The sequence below is a fragment of the Neomonachus schauinslandi genome, chromosome 9, assembly GCF_002201575.2.
Source record: "Neomonachus schauinslandi chromosome 9, ASM220157v2, whole genome shotgun sequence".
Taxonomy (NCBI): domain Eukaryota; kingdom Metazoa; phylum Chordata; class Mammalia; order Carnivora; family Phocidae; genus Neomonachus; species Neomonachus schauinslandi.
Genome location: NC_058411.1, coordinates 117456631 through 117483907, shown reverse-complemented (window position 1 = coordinate 117483907; position 27277 = coordinate 117456631). Strand labels below are relative to the sequence as shown.

Genomic DNA, 27277 nt, shown 5'->3' with positions numbered 1-27277 from the left:
ACTATACCATCAGCTTTCCTGGGTCTCCAGCTTGCTGACTGCAGGACTTCTCATTTTCACATGAGCCAATTTCTCATAATAAATTTTTTAAAAAAGAATATTTATGTTCTATTGGTTCTATTTCTCTGGAGACTAATACATATATTGGTTCTGAGAAGTGGGTGCTGCTGTAACAAATAATTAAAAATGTGGATGTTTTCTAAAAAAAATAAAAGAAAATGTGTAAGTGTCCTTAGAATTGGATAATGGGTAGAGGCTGGAGAGTATTGTGGTGCATGATAGAAAAGGTGATTCTGGTGAGAGCTCAGAAGGAAAAAAGGACAGCTGGAGAGAAAGTCCTTCATCTTCTTAGAGAATCCATAAATAATCATGAACAGCCTACTGGTAGACATATGGTGTGAAAGGTCTTCTGGTGAGATCTCAGCAGAAATGAGGAACAAGTTAGAGGAAACTGGAGGAAAGGCAGTCCTTGCTACAAATTGACTAAATTGTGTTCAAGGCAGTTGGCTGAATTGTGTTCTAGTGTTTCATGGAAGGTAGAATTTGTGAGCAATGAGGTTGGATATTTAGTTGAGATTTCTAGCAAAGTGTTGAGTTCCTCATCACTGCTTATAACAAAACATGAGACGCGAGTGATGAATTCAAGAAGGAATTATTAAGCAAAAAGGAACTAGAATTTAAAGATTTGGAAAATCTTTAGCCTGCCCGTATTGTGAAAAACGAGGAAGCTTGTTATGGAGAGAACACCAACGGTGTGACTGGATAATTACTTCATAAAATTGACACCCATGATGTTGATCGTCTGTCTCAACATAAACCAGGAAGAATGACTCTGAAGGCAATTCAGAGATGATAAGGGCTGCCAGTCCCATCACAGGCCTCAGTTTCAAAGGGCAGAACTGCCAACCCACAGAGCTGTATGGGGAGAGCCCTTACAGAGAGCCTTGGCAGCAGCACCCCAGTTGGGGTGATACTGCCACCCCACTGGGCCCAGAGGGCAGAGCACTGAGTCAAAGAGGAAGATTCTCAGGCTATAAGAATGTGCTATAAGAATGTGCTTTGCTAGGTTTGGGACTTGCCTGGGACTCACCCTTTTCCTTCTGATTTCATTTTTGGAATGGGAGTGTCTATCCTCTGCCTGTCCCACCATTGTGTTTTGGAAGCACATAATTTGTGTGGTTTCACAAACTTACAGCTGAAGAAGGATTTTACCTCAGGATGAATTGAGTCTCACCCATATCTGATTTAGATGAGACTTTGGACTTTAGATGTTAGAGTTGATGCTGGAATTAGTTAAGGTTTTGTTGCTATTGGGGTGGAATGGAAATATTTTGCATGCAGGAAGGACATGAATTTGAGGGGGGCAGTGTCAGAGTGTTATGTTCTGAATTGTGTCCTCTCCCCCCATTCCTATGTTGAAACCCTAATCCCCGATGTTACTGTGTTTGGAGACAGAGCACAGTTAAGCAACAAACACTTAACACAGAGATTAAGTGAAGTCATAAGAGTGGAACCCTAATCCAATAGGATTGGTACCCTTGAAGAAGAGGAAGAGGGAGAAATCTCTCTCTCTCTGCAAACACATGCAATGAGGAAAAGCCGTGTGAACACACAGCAGAAAGGCATGCATTTGCAAGCCAGGAAGATAACTTTCACCAGAAACAAATTTGCTGGCACCTTGGTCTTGGACTTCCCAGCCTCTAGATCTGTGAGAAAATAAATCGTGGTACTTTAACTACCCAGACTACGGCATTTTGTCGTGGTAGTCCAAGCAGACCAACACAACTTCTAAAACTTCTGTTTGGTCTTTCCTTATCTCTTTGGTTTCTTTGCAGAGACCTTATAATTTCTCATTTGTTTCAAGCGTATTTGTAATTGGTCATTGCAGCCTTTTATGATGGCTGCTTCAAAAATTCTTTGTCAGGTAATCCTAGTATCTCTGTCATATTTGTTTTGATACGTATTGATTTTTTTTATTCAGTTTGATCATCCTAGTTGTTGGTATGATAAATAATTTTCTGTTGGAACCTGGACATTTTGTGTATTGTGTCGTGAGACTACTACTCAAGTCTTCTGTTTTAGCTGGCTTTTTTTTTTTTTTTTTTAACACTGCTCTGGCAGGGAAAGATGCAGCATAGCCTCATTACTGCCAGGAGGAGGTAGAAGTCCAGGTTCTCCACTCAACACCCATGCACAGGTTGCGTGGGGCCCTTTATTCCTGCTGGATGGGTGCCGGATTTCCAGCTGCATACCAGCTCTCCACAGACACCAAATGTAGGGTGGTCTCACTAGCACTGAGCAATAGCAGAAGTCTCAATTTTTACTGATTCTCTGCTGACACAGGAGGGACCTGCTCATGCTGGATTAATGTGGGCCTCCAGGCTCCCCACGTGGCTGCCAACACACTGTAAGGAATGGGTGTCATTACTGCCCAGCAGGAATGAAGGTGCTGGTTCCCTTCTCTGATGCCACTACCCGGGTGGGTTGGGTATCTGATGGGAGTGGAAGTCTGGGCTCTCCACTTTCTTTTTGGTCTGTGGTCAGGCAGGACTGCAGTTTTTCTGTGGTGTGTGACTGGACTTCTCCAGTTATTGTCTAAAAGTTTTCTGTCTTGATAGGCTGGCCCTTTTCCTGGTCCTTGGGCTAGAGAGAGCACAGGCTTATGGTAGTGGTGTTACTGTGTTTTGTTTATGCCCATTGTGTTTCTGGGTTGCTAAGCTTCTTGGGCTCCCAGTCTGGGATGTATATGGCAAGAATAAAACCACAGAACCCACTACTGGGTCATCCCTTGGGTCCCAAGATCCCAAGACCTGTCTGCCTTATTCTTTCTAGCTTTCAGATTCTTCGTATATTTTATATCACGTCCAGGTTTTCTAGTTATATTTAGTGGGGGGATTAGGGGAAAACACATCTCCATTTTCCTGGAAGCAGAAGTCCCCTTACATGTATTTTTATTTTTATTGGTACTTCCTAGGTTTCTTGAATTTCTAAATTTGTCTTTCATCAAATTTGAGGAATACTGGCCATTGTTTCTTCTAATATTTTTCTGTTCCGTCCTCCTTTTTCTATCTGGAGTTCTAATTATATTCATTTTTTAAAGAATTGTTTTCTTTCTTTATTCTTTATATTGGATGATTTATATCAGTCTGTCTTCAAGTTCACTGACTTTTTTTTAAAGATTTCTTATTTATTTATGAGAGAGAGGGAGAGAGTACGAGGGGGGGAGGGGCAGAGGGTGAAGCAGACTCCCCAGTGAGTAGGCAGTCTGATGTGGGACTCAATCCCAGGACCCAGAGATCATGACCTGAGCTGAAGGCAGATGTTTAACCAACTGAGCCACCCAGAGCTCCCAAGTTCACCACCTTGTTTTTGTCATTTTCAATCTTCTGCTAAATTCATACAGTAAATTTTTTATTTAGTATCTTTGTCAGTTTTAGAATTTGTATATGGTTCTTTTAAGTAGTTTCAATGTCTCTGCTAGACTTACTCGTGGTTTTCCATTACAGAACATTACATTTTTTCCCTTTACACTCTTAAGCATAACCATATAGGCTGCTTTAAAATCCTTGTGTGCTAAATCCAGGATTTGAATCCTCTTGGGATCGTTCCACATTGATCCTCTTCTCTCTTGAGTATGGATCATATTTTCCTGTTTCTTTTACATTTAATATTTTGAATTCTTTCCTGAATATTTCACTGTTATATTACAGAGACTGGATTCTGTTAAATTTAGAGTGTCAATTTTTTTTTTTTTTTTTTAGCTAATTAACTTGACCAAAGGAAACCTCCAAACTCTGACTTTCCTGCAGTAGGCAATAGCTGAAATGGTCAGGCGGTTCCTCTACCTTAGTTGGGCTGATAGGATTATGCTCTAGGTATGCATAATTCAGGGATAAGTGTAGATATCTGGGTAGAGTTTACATACATCCATTACATTAAATTTGGGGCTTCTCTGTGGCTCTTTCCTTTCCAGGATTTTATACCTCATTTTTCAGACGTGCTATTTTGATAGCTCTAGACTCTTTCTTTTGGTTCTTCAAGCCAGTAAGACCAAGGGATGTATCTAAGCCTTAGTTACCTCACAGCTCTGACTCAAAGCTTTTTAAGTAAAAAGGCATTCCCTTCTTCTAAGTGGCGACTCCCTCCAGTTTCTTCCTGTTTGTTTACTCTCCAGGGCCTAACTACTAACTCCAGAATTAATAGTTGTGACCTGATTACAACCACTGGCAGGGGAGGTTTGTTTGACTCCAGGGGTTTCCTTTTCTACTATTTCTATCATTTCAAAGAGATTTTTGGAATTAGGAGAGGTGACTGTGTGTGATGAGCCAAAAGTTTAGGTTGGATGGAGATAATATATATTTTTTTCAAACTATGAAATTAAACATACATTTATTTGGGGGAAGCAGTATAATGGAAGGGGACTTTCACCAGGATTTATTTAAGTCATTTGTTGCCATGGGGTGGCTGTGCACGTCAGTACTTGACAAAGCCTTCAGAAGATCCCTACGGCATCTTTTTTGGGAATCACTGATTCATGTCTCTGAAGGGAAATGAATTGTTCATGTCCCCAAGAAGAAGATGAGTTGTATGACTTAAAATTATACCCCTCTTTGTATATGAAAATTATGTTCTTGATTTGATCAAAGGCAAAACACTGAAAGTGAAATTGTCATTTTTTTCATCAGTAGTTAAATAAGTTCAAGTTAATGTGATATTCAGATATAATGACAATGGTGTACAGAACAGGCAGCACAAAAGCAATTTTTGGTGAAAGAAAATATGTGACCCTCTAAATCCTTCTTCGCTAAATTATCTCATATTCAACAGCCAACCAACCGCAGTTAAGTCATTTATTGCATTCAAAGATAAAATACACATCTGATAGGATCTCATCACTTCTACAGTCAGTCACACCAAATGAGATCAATTAGCATGTGTCTATGTGTATGTGCATGTATATACATATATTTTGAACTCAGTAGAGAGCCCAAAACCAATATAAACACTTCTTGAACTCAGTAGAGATTTTGAACTCTCATGCTAAATTTCTTATTTTTATCTGCCTGATATTTTGAAGATTGGTTTTAGATGTTGATTGTTTCTTTATATCTGCTGTTAATATCATTACTAAAATATACAAAGCAATTGGAAGGATTTTTTTTTAAAGATTTTATTTATTTGAGAGAGAGAGATAGTGAGAGAGAGCATGAGGTGGGGGCGGGGAGAAGGAGAAACAGGCTCCTCACCCAGGAGGGAACACAATGCGGGGCTTGATCCCAGGACCCCGGGACCATGACCTGAGCCAAAGGCAGACGCTTAACCCACTGAGCCACCCAGTCGCCCTGGAAGGATTTTAATACATCATGTTTATATGCAGTTGTCCAAGGGCTAGAAAACTGCAGAAACTTCACCTTTCCTCAGCATATGTGGTTTCAGCACCAGGCTTAATAATTTTAAGAGAAGAAATGTTATTTAATTAAGTGTTTTTCTTACTTGTCTTTCATTTTTTTGATTTACTAAAAATAGCTGCTTGGCCAAGTAGTTCACTTACACCATGGGCATCTAAGCATGGTGCAGAGGCTAAATGTGATAGTATAATGAGTTTCAAATTACCCAATCCAACAGTTCTCTGCTATTACGAGACAAAGGAATGCAAATAGGTGTCATTATTCTAATGAGCCACATGCTCTGGCTTCTCTAAAGCAGAACTGAATTAACAGACATTTCTGTTATTGCTATCTCCACTCTGAAGAATTCAAACAAATGTTGAAATTAGCCCTACTTTACAGAGGGATGTTTCCTAGTCCACGAGGAAATTCCGAGAAGATAATGGCATGGTTTATATTTGGAAGCAAATGCTTACATCAAGACTTTTATAAAAGAAAAAAAAAAACTTAATTTTTTTTGTTCATTTTATTTGTGGAATGATGCATTAAATAGTAGATTAAGTCGTGAGACAACATCTGGATTCATGAAAATATATGCTAAATTAGATACAGATGCCTCTTTGGTAAACATCCAGCAGGGACAATTTCACAAAATCAGGGTAAATCTCACTGTAGTGAGCTATTAGTTCATTCAAACACGTGGAATTATGACACTATTAACTGCATTCATCATGCCCAGCATGTAGCAACTCAGCATGAGTGTGGGTGATGTAGAACACAGATTTCAGAGTATCTAATGTGGGTATGCTAGTCTGTGAGGTCTTAAAAACACATTGAAGTTGTGTCTAAGTTTGGATGCGCTAGTTAACCTTGGTTACTATTTAATAGATACACTGGGTGTGTTCTCCTTTCTGCTAGGTGCAGTGAGAATCACAGAAGCATGAGTGATGCTCTGCTCCCAACGAATTGATGGACACATTACATAGTAAGATTAAATACTGTTGTGCAGCTGAAAGCCAGTTGGAATTCAGACAGGGAAACTCATCATGGGGATGATATTTTAAACTGAACCTGGAAGGATTTGGGTAGAAAGCATAACTGACATAAGGGCAAAGCACAAGGGACTGGGGGTCGGTTAGTGGAGGGGATGAACATGTCCTTTGGGGAAATGACAGGATGACCTTATGAGTCAAATGTGAAAGTATAAAAGTAGTAGGCAGACTGGGAGTTGTTTGAGGAGCAAGGGGAGAATGTGCTGGACTCATTATTAGAGAGGTGACACCAAGAGCTAGGAATTACCCTGAAGCAGTAGAAATGCTGAGAGTTGAGAGCAGGGTGGTGACCAGATGTGACAAGTGGATATACAGGATCAAAGGGGGTCATGAGTCAAAGATGGCATTATGATTTTAGGACCATGTAACTTAGGAAATCTATGTTCCGTGAGGAAATTGAACGTAATTAGAAGGAACTACTGGTTTCAAGGTTTAAAAAAGCTGTTGGTTTATGAGATAGTGGGAAATTACATGAAGGGATTTCCTGCTGTTACCTCTAGCCTTTTGCTCTGCTTCTCACTCCTTTCCACAACGGGACGGTCTTTTCTGCTGGGTGGGTGACAGTCCTTAGTCCTTCTTTCCTGATTTGTTCCCATTTAAATCCATGGACATGGAGGGTGCAGTCTTTTTGGCTCTCTCTTGTCAGACCAGTCAGGGCAGTGACTCTGTAATTTTACAGACTGGACTGTGGAGTGGTTATGGGACATTGGACTAGCAAATCTCAACCTTCCCCTATAATTCCTTTGGTAACAGGGCAGAAGTGTCATCTGTTTTTCTCCATCTGTAGATAGCTACAGATGGAGCTATGTCTCAATTGATTCTAGGCAAGGAAAAAAGCATGACAAAGCCCCTCTGATCTAACTGTTACCTGATGGATTGAAAGCAGGGATATTGGGTATCTAGTAGGCTGTTAGAGAAAATGTATCTACATACATTTATATTTTAGGAAGTTTGTAATCTAGATTATGCAATTGATAGGTCAAGTGTTGACTTGGATTTCGGCTCAGAATACTGAGGTTTAGGGAAGTTGAGGATCCTGCAGAAGGTCACACAGGTGGTGGGTAGTGAGGTTTTCTGAATCAGTTACTCTGCGCATTCCCACCTTCCATTTCAGAGGAGAAAGGAAAGCTGAGGACATGGCTGTCAGACAACTTAAATTCTGTATGTTTTCAGATTACCCAAATTCTGCTTTTTGGGTACATCCTAATCTACATTTCTTCTAACATCATAGGCAATGAATGCACAGAGTAAAACAGATTTCCTACCTGGTTATTGGCAGTTCCTGGTTTCCCAGGTGCCCGTGTAGCCTGGCAGATAAGGCTAACCAGTGGTCTTCACACATCCGGTTTGCTTTTGACTGACAGAAAGTGAATTCAGGTAGAAATATCTTTTCATAGGATTGGATCTGACACATACCCAGAATCCTTCCCACTGTATGAGTACATTCCTAATATTTATTAAGCACCTACTATGTGTCAGGCATATGCTACATACTTGATATTGATGAATGTACTTTGTCCTCACAATACCCCTAGGAGATAGGAGTTATTTCCCCCCAATCTACAGATGGGGAAATAGAGGCTTAAAGCGTATATTGCTTGTTGAAGTTCAGAGTTGTGTCACTGTATTTCTCTCATAGTTTGGCAAACATGCATTGCTTTTGAAAGGCCTTGTAAATAAGGATTAATAGTGACATCGCCACCTCTTCATCAGGATTTGCAAAGCTAGACCTAGAAAAACAGAAAGTGTCAGCCCAGGAGAAGGAGCCACTCGGAAAACTCTGATGAATTCCCAAGTCAGTTAAGAGTGAAAACATTTCAAACCTTCCTGCCTTGCTCTGCTGATATATGGTCAACAGGGGGCGAGCATTATGTTTCTGGAGCTCTGACTCATGACAAATGATAGCAGAACAAACCTGATTGCCTCATTTACCATTGGGCCTGGCTAAGAGATTGAATGCCATGCAGCTGACACAAAGAGAAGAATTTAGTGCTGCTAAATACCCAAGATGAAATGCACACGAGTGATCATTTGTTCCACCCTTAATTTGAGGAAGAGAGCAGAACCCACCAGTGCTGCACTGATGTGCCAGAGGCCACACTGGTGTTGTTATTATTAATGCAATTAACATTATCAATAAACATTTAATACTTCCTAACAGTTTGAAAAGTAAGATGATATGAATTATTAGTATGCATTGTGATGCTCATCTGTCACTTTGTGATTTTAAGTAACTTTTATCTGGTTACAATTATTATTGGGTCTTTATTATAAGATAATTATTATTACACACACACACACACACACACACAATGGAGAAAGAGGCTTGTGTGCCCAGCAAGTCTGCAGGTATCAGAGCCAGCCTCGTCCCCAGCCAGTGATCCCTGCAGCACAGACATGCCTCCCTGGTCACCATACCACTTAGCCTCAGGGCCCAAGGAGAGCCATCTGTAACTGTGTGCCATCTCCAATCTCCCCATAGGAAGTGATGTCCAGCACTGCAGACAGGAGAGCAGATGGGGTGGGGTCTGTGCCTTCCATAGGCTTGTCCCAGTCTCCACACCTACCTCGGTGCCTCCACCACTCCAGGACTCCCATCTGTATCCTCACTTCCTCACTCGGCCTCCCTGCAGGCCACCAGAGGGAACACTTGCTCCCTAGACCTCTACCACATCCCAGAACACTCCATGTGTCCTGATGTCCTTTCTCTCCTGATTCTCATAGGCTCTTTGCTTCCTTTCCCTTCTTTCCTGAGCAAATTAGGCACCAAGTAGACAGCTCCACCACGGAAGCATTGTTTCCTGTGTTCTGTACTCTTTGTAGACACATCTGTTTCCTAGATTTCTTGACTCTCAGAACTGACCCTGGTCACTCTGACCTGTTGCCTTGAAATTTGAATTCCCTTGTGAGCTTCAGGATTCACATTTTCCAACCTACTCGTATTTCCCAAGGGTTAGGGGGGAGGTCCTTCTCTTGACCAGAGTTCAGACTCACAACTCCCCTGGGGACTGGGAAATGGAATGAGGAGGTATTAATGGGACATGTGCAGCCCTCCTCACTGGAAATGTAGCCACGGGGAGGGTGGGGGGACAGCTTCACAGGGCAGCAGTTCTCCCCAGTATGAGGCAGATGAGCTGGGAATAAGATACAGGGCAGTGCACAGGACAATAGAAATGGAAGCTGCCTGAGTCAGTCTGGGGACAGTAAGAAGCCAGGGGATCCTATCTTATCACCATCTACTGTCTGCTCCACACTCACAGCCTTGGCCAGAATCCAGGGGGGTGCTCTGCTCACGTCCATGTCTGAGTGCCACAGCTCTTTAATGTTCAGGGTCCTATAGCATTTACACAGCAGGAAGGAGATAGAAATCTCGCTGTTATTTATGTGGAACTCAGGGCACCTTCACAGTCTTAGCATATGCCCAGTGGTGCCTATGACCAGACATTTGGAAAGCAGCTTGCCAAGGCGCAGGGCATCACCAGCCCCCATGAACATCCTCAGCGCCCAGAGCCACCCATCTCCTCAGTAGAGAAGGGAAATTACAACAGAAAGCACTTGTGTCGGGGGGGGGCTCCAATGCTGCCCATGTGAAAAATACACTTCTGTATTACTTAAAACTTGAAAATAGAAGGTCATGTTAATTAAAAAAAAAATACCACTCAGCATTTACCTGCAATGTGTGTTAAGTCTAGCATCCATGGTATTTCATCAATTGCTATAACAATCTATTCACTTCCATTTCATATCAGTAATATGCAGATAAATCTCAGAATTATATCAGTAATTCTCATGGTTCTGACCCCACCCCACCCTTGCTTAGCAACTTTCTGATAAGTTAGCCTACCATTTGGCCTTTGCTCAGGGACAGGGCACACTGGTTATTGGAAAAGTCTATTATTAAGTATCACACATCTAGGGGGAGAACATCTAGCAAAAGATAGAGAATGATACAACCTTATTGAAAAATATTTCAATATGGAAGACTCTTTTGGGTACTTCTCAGCCTATCAATAGTGATGCTGTCAGCTAGGAATGTCTGGGCGCTTGCCTGGCCATATTACTCATAGTGACATTTCTCTGAGTGGAGCCAGTGCTGTGCTGGGATTAGCCCTATGGTTCTCATAATGATTGCAAGACGCACCTCAGCAACAACCATTAGGGAACTTTGAAAAAACATATATTATTCACAAGTCCTGGAAGGTACACTGCATGCCTAGGGCCACACAGCGAGGTCATAGGTAGAGAGAGGGAAAGGGAGAATGCAGACCTAGGGTTCTTCCTTTATATAGGGATCTAGGTTGGGGTGACAGGGGTTTGGCAGTTTCACTCTTTATCATTGTCAAATTTAAAACATAAGAGCAAGAATTAGGGCACAAGAAGGGAAAAGTGGGTGACTCCAGTGGCCAGCTATCTAGGTCACCCCAAGCTTTCTAAAAGGGGAACCTCATGGGTGGGGCGGCCTGGCTCTTTATTTAGTTGTGTAGCTGGCAGTGTGATCAAGAGGGATGTCTTCGAAGGGAGTGCCTCCGAAATCAAAAGCTTAACATCAGGTGCTTACATTACAATAAAAAAAGCTTATTGTCAGGCACTTTCACTACGAAGACCTAAATACGTGGAGAGATACATCATGTCCATGATGAAAAAGATGCAATACCAAAAGATATCATGTCTTCCCATACATAATCTATAATATATAGATCCAGTTCAGTTCCAATATAAATCTCATCAGAGTATTTTTAAGGAAGCCAATTCCGACATGTATCTGGGTGAGCAGAGGACCAAGAATAGCCAGGGCCCCCTGAAGAAGAAAAGAGGGGGACCTGACCATTCTAGCTATTGGCATCTTCTGAACAGAACAGAAAAAGGGAGCAGAGCAAAAGATCCAGCAAAGAGAAGACCTGTGCATGATGGAAACCGTACTTGGCAGAGCAAAGTCTGCAAGTGAGTGGGTGGGAGAGATGGCTTGATGAGGTCGGTGGCAACACAGAAAACCACACGGAGAAAATGCCATTGGATGCCTTTTATTTGGAAGATATATATAAATACAATCACCTCCCGGTGATTAAGGCCCTAAGGGTGAAGGATGACGCATTAAAACTTTGATAATGCACGTGTAATATAGTGTGACCTCACACTTAAATAAGATGCAGAGTGATGAAAAGATGGATAAATTTGACTAAAACTAATGTTTATCAAAAAAGAAAAAAAAGCCATCAACACAGTGAAATAGCCACAAATTTGAAGATATGTGTAACACATAGAACAAAATGTATCAGAATATATAAAGGAAACATGAATCAAATGGGTAAAAACATGAACAGATTTCACAAAGAAAACATAGGCAAATCCAAAAAGAAAAAAGCTTCGTTCAGTGACTTCTGCCCAGAAAGTAAAACCACAAAGCAAACAATGCAGTGGTTATCATAAAATTCAGAATACCACCTTGTAGAGAGGAGGTGAGCTTTCAGTGAGTCATGCACAGAGGGTTTTGAAGCTTCTGCTGTTTTCCTCTGTATTAAGCTCAGTGTTTCAACATACATGCTGATTTTATTATTTTTCAACTGTTACAGGTACTCTTTTGCACATAAATGAAGAATAAAGGTAGTGATGTACATTAGCAAAGAAACATCCACACTTTTTAGTAGGACTCTTGGTCATTCCTGAGACCATTCTCTTGGCTTCTATCTGTTAAGATCTCTGATCTAAGTGGATAGTTTTGCTGGTTCAGCCTAACTGCTCTAGGGGTCCTTCACGGTGCAGTGAGCTAGCCCCTCCTGGTGGAGAGTTGCAGGGCATGTTGTCCTACTTAGGGAGGCCTCCCCTGCCGCAAGGGCAGCAGACCTCTGCAGCTGATCCCTCATCTCCTGAGACATCTACAGATTCCTCACCTGGGAGGGTGCATGGTTCCTTTCAACCTGGAGTGAGGGTCATGCTCTGTTTAAGTAGCTAGGAGCAAGCATACAGCTTTGTTCGAAAGGTGTCAGAGTGGTTGGATGTGGCATCTGTTCAGACTCGTGGACTTGATTATGGGGCAGGTGTGCTGGTTTACCTCCAGGGTCCTCAAGAAACATCTGGAACAAATAAGCCTGTCAGTTCTTCAAAGCCAATTGCTCTTGCCGAGGTGGCCAGATCCTGCTAGGTCCTGGGGCCACTCCTGAGCCATCATCTGAAGCCTGTAACACAGGCCTCCCGGACAGCACATTCCCTGTGCCCTCCCACGCCGTGCCTGCTGGTCCAGTGGCTTTGCTGTTCTCCCCTCAGCTTCTCAAACTCTAGACCCTGCAGCACCCTAGGAAGGCATGCTCCGCCCTCTCCTTTTCTCCACCAGCACTCCTCAGGTGATCTCACCAGCCTCTGCTTCAGTTGACATCCATATGCTGGTGACGGGAGAAGTCACATCTTTACCCAGGACCATACCCATGAACTAACTTGTATAACTGTCCACTCAGCGTCTCTAAATAAAGCCCTTGAAGGTCTCAACTCTGACACATTGGCAATGGCGCTGTTGCCTTTTCACCAAAGCCAGGTCCTTCCAGAATCTTTGCCATCCTCCTACGTGCAAATGACCTGTCCAGATGCCCAGACCGGCCACCTTCTCCCTCTCACACCTCACGTGATTCGTTAGCGACTGGATGACCCTTTCCTTTAACATGTATCCCTAATTTCTCCTCTTTTTGCCCCTGCCCACCACTATCATCTTCCACCTGGATTATTTTAATACCGCCCTCAGCAGTCTCCCGTTTCTGTCTGGTTCCCACCTCCATTCTATTCCCCCATCTCAGCCAGATGGATCCTTTTAAAGCATAAGTTAGCATATGTCACTTATTTGCTTAACCCCTCACCCCCACCTCTGTGTTTTCTGACTAGCTCAGAGCAAAAATCAGAGGCCTTAAAATGGCCTTGAGGCACCGTTTTATCTGGTCTTTTCCTCTGCCCTCTCCCCTCTGCCCTGTCCACCCATAGTGCCTGCCTGGCTTCTCAGGCATTGCAGGCACACTCCCGCCTCAGGATCTTTGTAGCACCCATTCCTCGGATGATTGTCCTCCTAACAGCCACGTGGCCAGCTCCTGAACATTTCTTGGGTCTCCTAAGTTAGGCCTTCCCAGGCATCGCCATTTAAAATTGTGTGTAGTTCTCTATAGCATTAACACACCTGTTACATGTTTTATGTCTTTGTTTGTTCTCCATCTACCTGTTCTAGTTTTCTATTGCTCCATGACAAGTTATCACAAATTTAGCAGTTTAAAGCAATATATGTGTAACTAACCTATTGTGGTAATCATTTCACAATTGTACACATTGTACAACTTAAGCTTACACAATGTTACATGTCAATTATATCTCAATAAAGCTGGAAAAAAGAAAAAAGAAAACAATACCCTTATTGTCTTAGAGTTCTGTAGGTCAGAATACACTGATGTCTCTGTGCTGGGTCCCTTTGGCCAGAGTTATAGTGTTGGCAGGGCTGCATTTCTTTCTGGCGGTGAAATCTACTTCTAGCTTCATTCAGGTTGTTGGCAGTATTCAGTTCTGTGGGGCTGTAGGTTTGAAGTCCCTGTTTCCTGCTAGCTGTCACTTGGGGGGATCATTCTCACCCTCTAGAAGCTGCTCACACTCCGTGGCCCCTTCCTCCATCTTCCTGATGGTCAACGACTTCAAGCCTCAGATCTCTCTGAGCTGGGTCTCTGACTGGCTCCAGCTGGAGAAAGTTCTCTGTTTTGAAGGGCTCAAGTGATTATATTGGGTGTACCGGGATAATCCAGGATAATCTTCTGATTTAAAGGCCCATAGCCTTAACTCCATCTGTACAGTGCTATTTGCCATATAAGGTAACAGTCACAGGCATGATACCAGGGGGAGGAAGTCTTACCTACCATGCCACCCTCCCACAAGGACAGCATTGGACAACAGGACAAGCAGTACCAGTTGCAAAAGTGGAACGTTTATCATAGCTCACGCACTCAGGCGCTGCTCATGTGCTCTGTGCATGAGGTCATTAAAGAGCTTGTATCATGATAGCAGGAGCCCGAAGAAGTAGCTGCTATTACCGCCCCATTTTACAGATGGAAGAACTGAGGCACAGAGCATAAGTGACTTGCCCAAGACCACAGAGCTGGGAGAGCCCCCAGCACTGTCGTCTCAGTCCATGCAATAGTGTACCCTACAGACAAAATACATACTAGGAAGCACCAGGCACTGATTGCTGACCACTCAGATATTTAGAAATGAGAAGGACCTGAACAGTGGTGACGTCTGCCCTGGTCTGACCACCCTGTGCATTCTTCAGGTCCTTTAACTTTGACCTTCCAATCATCTCTCTTGCTACTTTTACAAACATCTTTGGTTGTGCCAGGCTGAAAATAATTCCACGTTTATACCACCTTCTGCCCCTCCCAATACAGATGCATATCCTAATTCCGAAGTTGTCTATGTCTGGACCAATGGCACCACTAAGTCAGTGGTGGTGGCAGAAGATGGCTCGAGGCTGAACCAGTACCACTTGATGGGGCAGACGGTGGGCACCGAGAACATCAGCACCAGCACAGGTGAGACCCAAGTGAATGCAGAAGGCTGCACCCTGGGAGAGCTCAGGGCTCCTGTGGCATGTTTGTGGGGAGGATGCCCCCCAGGCTCACCTCAGTTCTGCTTAGCAGTCTGGGGCATGGCTGTCATTGTGCAGTACTGGCCACAAGGAGCCCTCCAGTTCGGGTCGCAGTCCCTGCAGTGGCACACGGAGGCACCAGCTGCAGTGGCTGGTAGTATTAAGGGCAGTGGGAGGTATAATCTCAGGTGTGTCTGCCTTCGAGTGAGCACACGCCTGTGATTGCATGCTCTGCCTGGAAGCCACATGAACCTGCTTGTATAGCACAGCTCCTGCTTCAGGCACTGAGACACAGAGGCGGCAGTCTCTGCAGGAAAGGGAGACAGCTTCCTGCAGGTGCTCCTGTTTACCCGCTCCCCTAACTTCTGTTTTGAACATTTCTAAGAAGATTTCCCAGGGGTTGAATTTTGGAAAGCACAACCAAGCAGCATAGAAACAGCTGAGGCCTCACCAAGAAGGAAGGGGCTCTCGCTGTCACATGCATATGCCTGGGCTGAGTACCACAGGCCCAGCACAGCCTGGCTTCACCTAATGCAAAATGGGTGAGATGTCCAAAAGAACAGAGCGTGTTCTGCTTGCTGCACCTGCAAGGTGTGTCCTTGGTTGACTCCTGGCCACAGGAGGCCCAGCCTTAGCAGTCAGGAGGCTTGGCTGTTAGCAGAAGAGGAGACTGCAGGGCCACAGAGAATCTCCACAGCAGAGAAGAAAAGTGTAGCAGGGATGGTGTGGGCCCTTGTCGCGGGGATGAGTTGTAAGCCCCAGAACGTACCCTGGTCAGCACCACTCTTTGTCCGCACTGCCAAACCTCACAGCCGGCAGGAAGCTCACGGACGTTGAGTGCATGCCTCCTCTACATACAGGCTCCCAGAGCCTGCCCACTGGCCTTGTGCTGGGCATCCTGGGGAGAGGGGAGAGAGGCTGGCAGGACTGGGAGGGTGGTAGCCTGACCTTATGGGAACAGTGAAAAGGCGGCATGGCAGATGTGTGGGGTAAAGAATCACCATGCTAATGGAGGAATTGTTTCATATGGTTCTTTAAAAATGTGTAAATGGGGTTTCTGCCTCTTCGCATTCTAAAAAGATGGTCTTTTTAAAAAAACATTATCTGATATTGTTACCTTCAACTCAAAAATAAAACAAATGAGATAGGGGATGAAGGGATGGGCAAAATGGGTGAAGGAGAGTGGAAGGTAGGGCTTCCTATGAAGGCATGAGTAAGTCATGGGAATCAAAGGCACAGCATGAAGAGTATAGTCAATGATGCTGTAATAGGGGTGTATTGGGACAGATGGTAGCTACACTTGTGGCAAATACAGCATAACGCATAAACTTGTTGAATCACTATGTTGTACACCCAAAACTAGTGTCACATTGTGTGTCAACTAAAATCAAATTAAAAAACAAAACAAAAAACCAGAATGAAAAGAACAACAGTAAAAGCATTTTAAGTACGAGAGTAATATCAAACCCTAATGCAGAGAAATAGAGTGGCATTTCCCCTCTTCTCAGATGTTAAGGAGATGCAAAATTGGATCGCGATAAAGGTCTGGTCCATGCCATCAGAAATACCTCGTCCTCCTTCTCTTTGTCCCTGTGACAGAGCCAGCTCAGCCGCTCTCTGCTGCGACCCACCTCGGAACTATGGGGAAAGCGTGGTCTGCCGCCGCTGGTGTGTGGCAGTCACTGCTGAGAACTTTGCTCTCTTTTTCTGTAAGGGGGCATATTTTGCTGCATGAGGTTCCCTCTGCCTCTGACATCTGGCCAGCTGTGAGAAAAGGCAGGGACACATCCACAGCTGGCCGTGCTGAGCTCTGGGCTCTGATTCCAAAAGCAAGCGTGGAGCTGTGTTATCTGGCTCAGACGTCCCAGTGCTCCACACTGGTCTCCAGCAGACCGCCCCCTGAATAGACGGCTCCCACCGGGTCTGCTTCGGGGGCCTCACGCCCTTGCTCCCCACTTCGCAGTTCCACCCGGCCACACCGTCTACTCGTTGCAATTCAGTGAAAGAACTCTTGTCCTCAGATCAGCTTAACTCTGCCTCTGCTTCTCAAAGCAGCCTTCCCATCTCCCCAGAGCGCAGTCACAGAGATGAACAGTACAGCACAGGGAACAGTCAATCATATTGTAATAATGTTATATGGTGATCGACAGTGGCTACACTTATCACAGTGAGCACCGGGTAATGTACAGAATTGCCGAATCAATATGTTGTATACCTGAAACTTACATAACATTATATGTTAACTATACTTGAATAAAAAAAAAAAAATTTCTAGCCCTGGAGACTCTCCAGCTGACAGCCATTCACACGCCCTCCCACTGCAGCCCATCTCAGCTCCTTACCAGTTCACCATCAAGGTAGCATCATTCTCAGCAATGAACGGAAGGTCCCCGCGGACCTCCCACACTGCCAGGCAGATCCAGAGAAGGCACTGGGGCATCGCCAAGGAAATGCCCCAATCTCCCTGGTAGGTGGCGGGAGGGAAGGGCTGCCAGGGCCCGTGGCCTCCTCCAGCTGCTGGTGCTCACCCTCCACCTCTGTCTGGCAGGGAGCACGGAGCAGGGGCTGGTCACCCCTAGCTTCTTCCAGCCTTCCCTGGCTGGGAAATAGGGAGAAAAATTCTGCACCTGCAACAGGGCTCTGTGATGTCCTGAGTTCTAACTGGAGAGGCTAAATCCTAAAATCCTGATGGCAGTAGCAGCGAGGGGGTGGGCAGAGAGTGACACAGATTGTGACCAGGGATTAAGAAAACACACAAATCTGATTTTCCCCAGGAAAAACATCCACCAGCAAAGGCTCTTCAGAGGCTGTGGCTCAGAAGACTTATTTATAAAATGACAGTGAAGAAATCCCTGCATCCTCCATTCTCTCCTTTACTCCAACAATACAAACTAATAGTTTTCCAAGGGGAAGGTGGAGAGAAGGACCAGCTCTGGTCCAGGAGCAGGAGTGACAGGCAGGATTCCAGGACAGGTGGTTATCCTGCATTAATTTGCTTATTTGTAGGCGAATACACAATCATGACGGCTCATTTCCATCTGAAGAGGAAGATCGGGTACTTTGTCATCCAGACCTACCTTCCCTGCATAATGACCGTGATCTTGTCACAGGTGTCCTTTTGGCTGAACAGAGAATCGGTCCCTGCCAGGACAGTGTTTGGTGAGTGTCCCCAGGCCAGACCTGCACAGGTGTTTTGGGACTGCTTCTAACTACCTCCAAACAACAGCCTCTAAACTCCTAGTGCCTACTGTCTGTTCTGTGACCTGGAAAACAAATAGACCAATTCGTTAAGAAGTCAACGTTAAGGATTAGGATTCAGGATGGCCCTCTAACAAGGGTTTAGAAAATGATGCATGGTCTATTTGATCGTTGTTTCCATTTTGAAAAGCCTTTGCTGGTAGCCTTTTTTTAAGATTTGAAACTGCCGGCAATCTGTCTTATGTGAGATTTTGCTACAGTGTTTTCACACTTCTCCCAAAGTACTACTTTGTATGGTTATCAGGCAGTTTTCTTTGAAATGTGAGTGCCACTTTAAAATGAACTCCTAAGGGGCATTCAATCCATCACATGTTATATGGTAATAATAAATTACATATCTATATATCATATATACCATCATATTTATGGGGTATATGATATGAATATGTGGATATCTGTATATATATATATACATAATGCATATATATTGTACATAGATATGCACATATACATATACATGATAAGAATCTGGAACAACATCATTTGGCATCCCTAAGACATACGTTAGGTTTAGCAAGATCTAGTTCAGGAGGTGCCTCGGCAGAGCAGACATAGTTGAGCATTTAACTCTTACCTTGAAGCTCTGCTTCCTCACATTTGAGTAGCAATACTAAAGGTAGTTTTGCAGGTCAGTTGTGGTAATGGATGCTGACATATTTCTAAACTGTAAGGTACACTTCATGCCTCAGCTCTTACTATTGCAAAGAAGGAAACCATGACCTGCATTTTATGTTGTAGGGAGCTGAGAGCCCAGGGAGTTTCTAAGTGATGGCCCAGGAGTACTCCTGTCAGAGCATCTTTCTACCTACATGGCCAGCTTCACTTGCCTTGCTTCATCTAGCTTCAGGAATGTTTCAGAGGGGTGTGGAGGTTGGTTCATGGCCAGGCAGTGCTCCCCAGCTCTTCAGGGGAATATTAGCAGGTGGGCAGGGGAAAAAAAAATTAGTTTGAAGAATGCTGCATATTAGTTTCTGTTTCTTCTGGGAGCTTCCCAGTGCATGTTGGGATGTTAAAGGACCCAAGAAGTTGCGAGAAGCCTGTTCAAGCTCATGCACAGAACACTTTCCCCCAGCACAATGATTAAGTGGATTTCTAAGAAAAATCAAAGATGCCTACTGATTTCTCACTAAGCATTAATTCCACGCATGGTACCATGCTCAGTGGGTACATATAAATACCTTTGAAGGGTGATGTTGGATGAAAACTCAGCTGCTGTGACCACCAGCGACATGACGTACTGGGTACTCTACTGATTTCCTAGGGCTCCATAACAAAGTACCACGCCCTGAGTGGCTTAAACAATGGAAATTAATTGTCTCAGTTCTGGAGGCTACAGGCCCCAAATCAAGAGGTCAGCAAAGCTGGTTCCTTCTGAGGACTGTGAGGGAAGGTTCTGTTTCAGGCCTCTCTCCTAGCTGGTAGCTCCTTGGCTTGTGGCAGATAATTCCAGTCTTCGCACGCTGTGTGCATGTCTGTGGCACTAGTCATATTGGATCAGGGCCTGCCCTAACAATCTCATTTTAACTTGATTACTTCCGTAAAGGCTGTATTTGCAAGTAAGGTTACATTCTGAAATTATGGGGCTTAGGACTTCAACATGTGGATTCGGGGGAACACAATTCAACCCGTAACAAGTGCATTTCACCCACACCCCATACACATAGGTGCACCCTCGTGCAGACAAAACTGTGGTAAGGAGGAGGGCACAGAGCATGTGGAAGCTGCATGGGCTGTGAAGGGTCCTGCAGACCTGGGTCCGAATATGGGTTCTCATTTGCCAGCTAGTGAAATGGAGTACATTGCTAAATATTTTTAAATCTTTAAGCTTGTTGTCTGTGAATTGGGGTAATGACACCCATCCAGAATGTGGCTTAGATCAGTCTGGCACTTAGTGGATACTAAGAGAGATGGCTCATAATCTGCCAGTCCTGGATGTCCCCCTCCAACAGTCTGGCCTTGTTGCATGGTCATTGCAGAGTTTCCACAGAAGCCAAGGCAGACAGCCACAGGCGCCTCGCACAAGGGCTTTGAGGGGACACTGATCCCTCTTGGATAGAGTGAAGTGCTGAGATCCAGATTCAGACAGAGTATTTCTATTGCAATTGGCTGCTCGGTTCCTGGAAGTCTGCAAGTTGGGTGAATCATGTAAAAGCAAGTCTGACTCTTCAGTTTGCCTTGAGCCCCGTACTCACAGGGTGCATAAGCAAATTTTATTGAAACACTTCACTAGATGGCGCATGAATGTCATTACCTGTTCTCAATTGGGTATTGCCCCATTGCCACAGAGGAATACCACCTATTCAACACACCATTCCTGGACACGAGCTGTCTTCTGGGCTTGGTTCAGGACAATAGGGACACAAAGTATGTGTATATATCAGACCCAGTTCCTACCCTCCTCAGTTTATATTCTAGAGGAAGGAGCCAATTAATAAGATAAATCAAGTAAGCAATATAAATGCTATGAATGTGTTAAATGTTAGGAAAACAGGAGAGAGGGAAGTTCTGTCTGGGGATAAAAGTAACCAGTTCCTTTCCTGTCTTCATCTGTCAGGGTCAAGGATATTATACTAGGGTCTGAGTGCCAATACTGATTCCTGTTTCCATTCTCCCTGCCTGACCCTCCTTGCCCCTGCCCCGTTGCTAACAACCACAGGGGTGACCACGGTGCTGACCATGACGACTCTCAGCATCAGTGCTCGGAACTCTCTGCCCAAAGTGGCTTATGCAACAGCCATGGACTGGTTCATAGCTGTGTGCTACGCTTTTGTGTTCTCCGCGCTGATCGAGTTTGCTACTGTCAACTATTTCACAAAGAGAGGCTGGGCCTGGGATGGCAAAAAAGCCTCAGAAGCAGCCAAGGTCAAGGTAAATTTTCCCCCTTCATTTTCCCCCTTCCTCCAGAGAAAATGTACCTGATATAAAATATCAAATACAAGACAGGTGTTTCTCCTCCCTATCTCCCCCCACCCCACCAGTGAAAAAATAACCCCTTCCCTTATGTCCAAGGACCCTATCAAGTCTTTTTTTTTTTTTTAAGATTTTATTTATTTGAGAGAGAGAGAGCATGAGAGGGGGGAGGGTCAGAGGGAGAAGCAGACTCCCTGCTGGGCAGGGAGCCCGATGCGGGACTCGATCCTGGGATTCCAGGATCATGAGCTGAGCCAAAGGCAGTCCCTTAACCAGCTGAGCCACCCAGGCGCCCGACCCTATCAAGTCTTATTGCAAGAGGTCCTGTTTCCACTTTGTTTTGAATCATCCGCTTCGATCAAGCAAGAGGTCTGATGTCGTGTGAATGGCTTGGGCTTGCGAAGACTTAGGCCTATTATTTTTGCTAAAGTACCTCCTGTCTGTTCGGTGATTACTTGTCCAGTTTTGAATTATACATCTTCTGTTCACTCTTTTGTCACTTCAAAGCAGTAGATTTTCTGCAGGGTGGCTCTAAAGACGTGAGGAGAGCAATGTGACCTCCTAGAAGCCTCAAAATATACCCAGTTCCACTGAGGAGATGATTTGGTTCACTTAAATGATGCACAGTAATTGTGGAAAGCATTAGTCTGTTCAAAGCAATTAAATGCCAGATATTTAGAGGATGATTGGTGCCTAAATCTAAGGAATAGTTGAAGAAAAGAGGTTACACAGAATTCCAAGCTGAACCATGTCCTTGGGGGAGATGAGAATAACATTTATGGAACAGAAAATAAAACAGCACAGCATAAACTGCTAATTATACCATGCATTAAACAAATAGGTAAAGCCTTTCCTCTGAGACAAGAGCAGGCCAAAGTTAACAGGGTAGACTTCAAGTAAAAATCTGTCCTTAAAAATAAAAAATCTGTCCGTGAGAACTCAGCATGAAGGGAGTCCTGGAAGGTATTACAGAAGACTGGAATTGTGTGGCCTGACCTCCCAGCCAGGGCCACAAATCAGGAATGGCAACCCAGGACACTCTTTTTGTTGAGAACATTCAGCTCTGTCTCACTGATGGCCTCATGCTTGCTTTTTGCATTTAACACAGCAATTTCCTTCCTCCTTCCCAGGAGTCCCCTCCCATGCCAGAGTTTCAGTCATGGAAAACCCATTTCCAAGTCCAGCTTCCCCGGTTGGAGGAGGGCCTAGTGGGATCCATGCTGGGCCCTCTCAAGGGAGAAGGGACGGGAGGGAGGGCCTTGACAAGTAGCAACCTCAGGAGTGGGTGTTTTGGGGGTTGGGGACCAAGTGGGAGAATAGGAGTGAGCTGACCACAGTGGATGATTGGTGGTGACCTGGGAAAACATTTGTAGAGGCGGACTGGGGATTCTTGACAGAGCATCTGGATTTGATGATGAAGACAAAAGGAGCCGTGGAGGAGGTTTGTGGGGGGAGGAACAAGAATGGAATCGGGAGAGAAGACTTCCCAACACCCAGCACTGTGTTGCCAGAAATTAAATGATTACTAAGGGCTGGGTCTTGGTGGCCACGTGACAGTGGACTGGAGATAGCCAAGTCTGAGTAGGAAAGCAGATGGGAGCTTATTACAGGAATTGAGGCCTCAGGCTCATATCTATGAGTCTAAGAGAAAGGGATGAATGGAGAGCCCCAAAATGTCATGTAGGCTCACCATCCTTGTCAGCCACCACTTCCACACTTGACTCCACTGTTGTTACTACTTGCCATAGATCCAAACCTGAAAGGAGAGGGACAGTTGAAGCTAACATGGATTGCCTAGTCCTAGATTAGTACTGATCTTTTAGAATAAGCAGCACACTTCAGTGTCTTGTGCAACTTCAAGACTACATGTTCTCCAGAAGGCTGTAGTGCTGGGTATCCTACCCCTTAGGCCTGAAAGGTGCTGTGCAGTTGAAGCATCAGGGCATCTAAAGGCATTCAGGTGGGCAAGTCACACTGTTAGACATGGGTAGTACACATGAATTAGTAAACATAGTATTAGCCTACTCACATAAACTGACTTTTACTTAGAAGTAGAGAGCTTGAAAAATAGACTAGGTTCACCATTGTCACATGTTGGGTCTCCAGAGGCAAATGCCAGCTAAGAGTTTGGGGTGCAGGGTATTTTTTAAGGGTGAACACCAGTGAAAGAACAGACCTTGTTTAGAGCAACATTCAGTAGAGGAAGAAGTTGAAGTCAACCCTGAAGGAGTTGGAGCTGGAGGATGTCTTCCAGCCACTCTTCCTGCAGTTGGGCAGCAAGTCATTCTGGAAAGGGGACCAGGGCACATCTCCAGGAACACTACAGCCATTGTGACTGTGCTGAATCCTGTGCTGCTGCTCATCTCCCCAAGTAAAACATGCACTACCAGGACAGATTAATAGTGTCTCCTAAAGTGTCAGTTCTTTTCTTGGCCCCACCAAGAAATGGGAGCCATTCAAGGTAGTTAAAAAAAAAAAAGTTTCTCTGGCAGAACAGTGTGGGTGCACACATGATCATTGGTATATGGAAGAGCTGTAGTATTTCTGAAGAGTGGCCCAGAGGGTCCCTACTCTGGCGCAGGACTGTTGTGGCTTACCTCACCATGTCCCCAGGTGGTCACCATGCTCTTTGCCTCTGGTTCCATATTTACACTACCTCTCTTTTCACTTGCTTCTTCTTGCTCCTTGCTGCATGTGTTTCCTTTCTACTTCTTATCTTTTCCACAGTTTTAATGGTTGATATGTTTCTTTTAATTTACTCTCCTGTGTTTTCTCAAGTAAATTTTACTTAATGGCACTATATTAATGGAACAGAATTTTTGCAGTATTTTATCATGTACATTTGCAAAATGACAGCAATGTTTAAAGAATCTTACAATGAAAATCTCTCTATTATGAACATTTTATTATGCATGTGTCACTGCTGTCTGTTTGTCTGTCATCTATCTATCCATGCATTCACTCATCTTCAATCCATCTTATATTCTTATCCATTTCAAAGTAAATTTTAAAGGACAGTACATTTCCCAGTAAATATATTTATATACATATAAATTTATGTATGTCATTAACTACAGTTCAGTATTTGTTTACCATTTGATTCTTTCAAAGAAAAATTTGCATAGTGTAAAATACAAAGATATTAAGGATACATTTGCTGCATTTTGAACATGTTCACCTTTGTAACGCAAATCCCTGTCAAGATAGAGACCATCACTAGCACTCCAGAAAGTTCACCATGCCACTTCCCAATCAACAGAGGCCTTTCCAGTCTCCACCTCAACAAAGACAACTACTGTTCTGATTTTTTTTTTTTGCCATGAATTATTTTGCCTGTTCTAGAATTTTTTATTCAAGACTGGCCATGTGGGGTTGTAGGCTTAGAAGTCTGTGGAGAACTGCCCTCCCCAGAGCTAAGCTAATGTTTCTCTATCTCTCTTTTGAGAGATAAACCTTTCGAATCTTCAAAAATGAGTTGACAGTTGCCTGCGAATGTCATGCCCTTACAATCTTATTATATTTTGCAGAAAAAGGAGCGGGAACTCATATTAAATAAGTCAACAAATGCTTATACTACTGGGAAGATGACCCACCCCCCCAACATCCCAAAGGAACAGACTCCTGCAGGGACCTCAAATGCATCTTCAGCCTCAGTAAAGCCTTCTGAAGAGAAGACTTCTGAAAACAAAAAGACTTACAACAGCATCAGCAAGATTGACAAAATGTCCCGAATTGTATTCCCAGTGTTGTTTGGCACTTTCAACTTAGTTTACTGGGCAACATATTTGAATAGGGAACCGGTGATTAAAGGGGCTGCCTCTCCAAAATAACCCACCACACTCCCAAACTCCAAGAGAGCCATACTTCCAGCAGAATGGTACCAAGGAGAGGTTGAGCTCATAGGGATTTTCCATATTCGGGCACTATCTTTCAGGAAATTTTTGCATGTTTAATAATATGTACAAATAATATTGCCTTGATGTTTCTATATATAACGTCAGATGTTTCAAAGATGTCACATTGATAAATAAAGCAAACAACTTTCTAGAAAAACAGGAGACAATGGCTCTGACACTCAGACACTCAGTATCTTACACTGATAGTTTACAAACAAGATAAGTATATTTTTAACTGTTCCAAGTGTTACCTAACGATGTTTTTTATACTTCAAATGTCATTTCATACAAATTTTCCCAGCAAATAAATATTTTAGGAAATGCTCCATGATTATTACTTGACCAACTCTCTTGCAAGAAACAAAGATCACAAAGAGCACATTTTTCATTAAAAAGGAAACTGTGGGCATTTATGTACAAAACTAATTGCCTTTGATAATTCTTACTGTTCTGAAATTAGAAAGTACTGCATGATCTTACATTAAGAAATAGATTAGGCAAATATTTATGCAGATAAATTTAATAACAGAAATATATGGTATGTTAGATTAACAGATAAATTATTTCCCCAAGGAAAAAAATCAACTCTTTTAAAAATCTTTTTTTTTTTTTGAAAAGAAACATTTCTCTCCCCCCCCCACCTCCCCACCCAACTGAATACTGATCAGAGAAAGAAAAGGAAGTGTTAACACAACAAGCGATGTGATGACAGTCTTGGCATTTGGCCCATGCATTCACTGGCTGAAACATTGACCACCTCTTGCTGCAGCCAGCGCGTAGTGCTTCAGTGGTGAGAAATTGTAATTGAGTTATTTTTCATTTTGTTTCCTTGTACTTATTTCATGATTGACTTATTGCTCTGTTAGCTTTTGTATATGAACCTTAAATGTTCATTAAAAAATAAAAAATGAACCAATCCTGTGGATAAATGTCATTTTTTGAAAAAAAAATCCATATTTTGGTGGGCTCATTTCCTAAAAATGACATAAAGAAAACCAGTCATGAAATTGCTTGCAAAAAAATCTCTTGGTGGTTCATGTCTGTTTGAATCTAATTCTCTAGAGTACCATGGTAAAGAGAAAGCAATTGCAACCACAGGGTAAATGAGTAAAACGAGAAGTCCATTGCCATCACATATGTCACATGGGTCTCTACCTGATAGAATCCTACCTGAGGGTGTTCCCACAGTGGGTGCTTGCTATGGGCAAGGTAACTGCTCAGTCCTCGCTCCTTCCTTTTGCTTTTTATGGACAGTGATGCAAAGTACTGCATTTGGACCATCTACTTACTGTTGAAGGGAAGTATCCAGGAATGACATGTATAAAATAAACACTTCCTGCCTCCTCTGTGACTCAGCTGGATTTATAAAAGGGGAGTTATGATGGTTAGCACACAGCATCAAAATTAGGCCTGCCTAAATTGACTACACAGTGGTACATAGTTCTTTAATACCAGTTTACTTCACTGTGTTTGGTAGACACAGTCACGGCCATGGACACACACATAGGCAGACATTCAGCAACACCTTTTATCTTGAATAACCATGTAAATGCCCCTAACATCCATTCATTGGGAACTCCAAGTATTTATCCTGAAAAGGCTTTTCATGGGATTCAGTTATCATATTTAATCAGAGTAGTAAGAGAGATCATTTTGTTCTTTAAAAAGATGGGTACCCATTTTTCACTATCTCTGCCTGGTTTCAGGATATCACACATAGAAAGATAAAGGTCAACAAAAAGGTGCTCTTAAATCTTCAAGCAAGAAGCATTTCTCAATTACAAATGGTGCTATATTTGTAGAATTAATGTATGTGCTTTTCCTTAGGCCACAGCATAAAATCTGCTATAACAAAAGGCAAACCTAGCTCAGTATGAAACTTTTGTTTTATCAATTGTTTAGTTATAGTCTGCCTATATATTTCTTCACGGTTTAGCATTGCATTGTAGTTTGGAGAAATATATACTATAATTTAGGTCTAGATGGCTATACAAGCAGACACCTTAAACATCTAATGGAAAATGATGTCTCCATATCAAGTTGCAATAATTTTCTTGACAAGTTCTAGCCTTTATTACAGAGAATCCTAGGAGCTCTGCTGGATGAATTCCAGTTTGAATATATGCCTATTGCATTTACATGCTGCTCAGTCTTAAAAATGATTACTATTTA

At 43.4% G+C, this 27277-nt stretch overlaps 1 protein-coding gene across 1 annotated transcript in view; it reads left to right on the top strand.

Annotated features, from left to right (window-relative positions):
• GABRA5 (gamma-aminobutyric acid type A receptor subunit alpha5) overlaps nt 1-25931 on the top strand; it is an 85878-nt gene extending 59947 nt beyond the window's left edge. The window contains exons 7-10 of the mRNA XM_021680472.2: nt 14842-14985; nt 18048-18200; nt 20956-21167; nt 24737-25931. Of these exons, the coding sequence (XP_021536147.1) occupies nt 14842-14985; nt 18048-18200; nt 20956-21167; nt 24737-25039 (812 nt within the window). The 3' untranslated portion in view covers nt 25040-25931. The remainder of the gene's footprint in view (nt 1-14841; nt 14986-18047; nt 18201-20955; nt 21168-24736) is intronic.
• The last annotated feature ends 1346 nt before the right edge of the window (nt 25932-27277 follow it).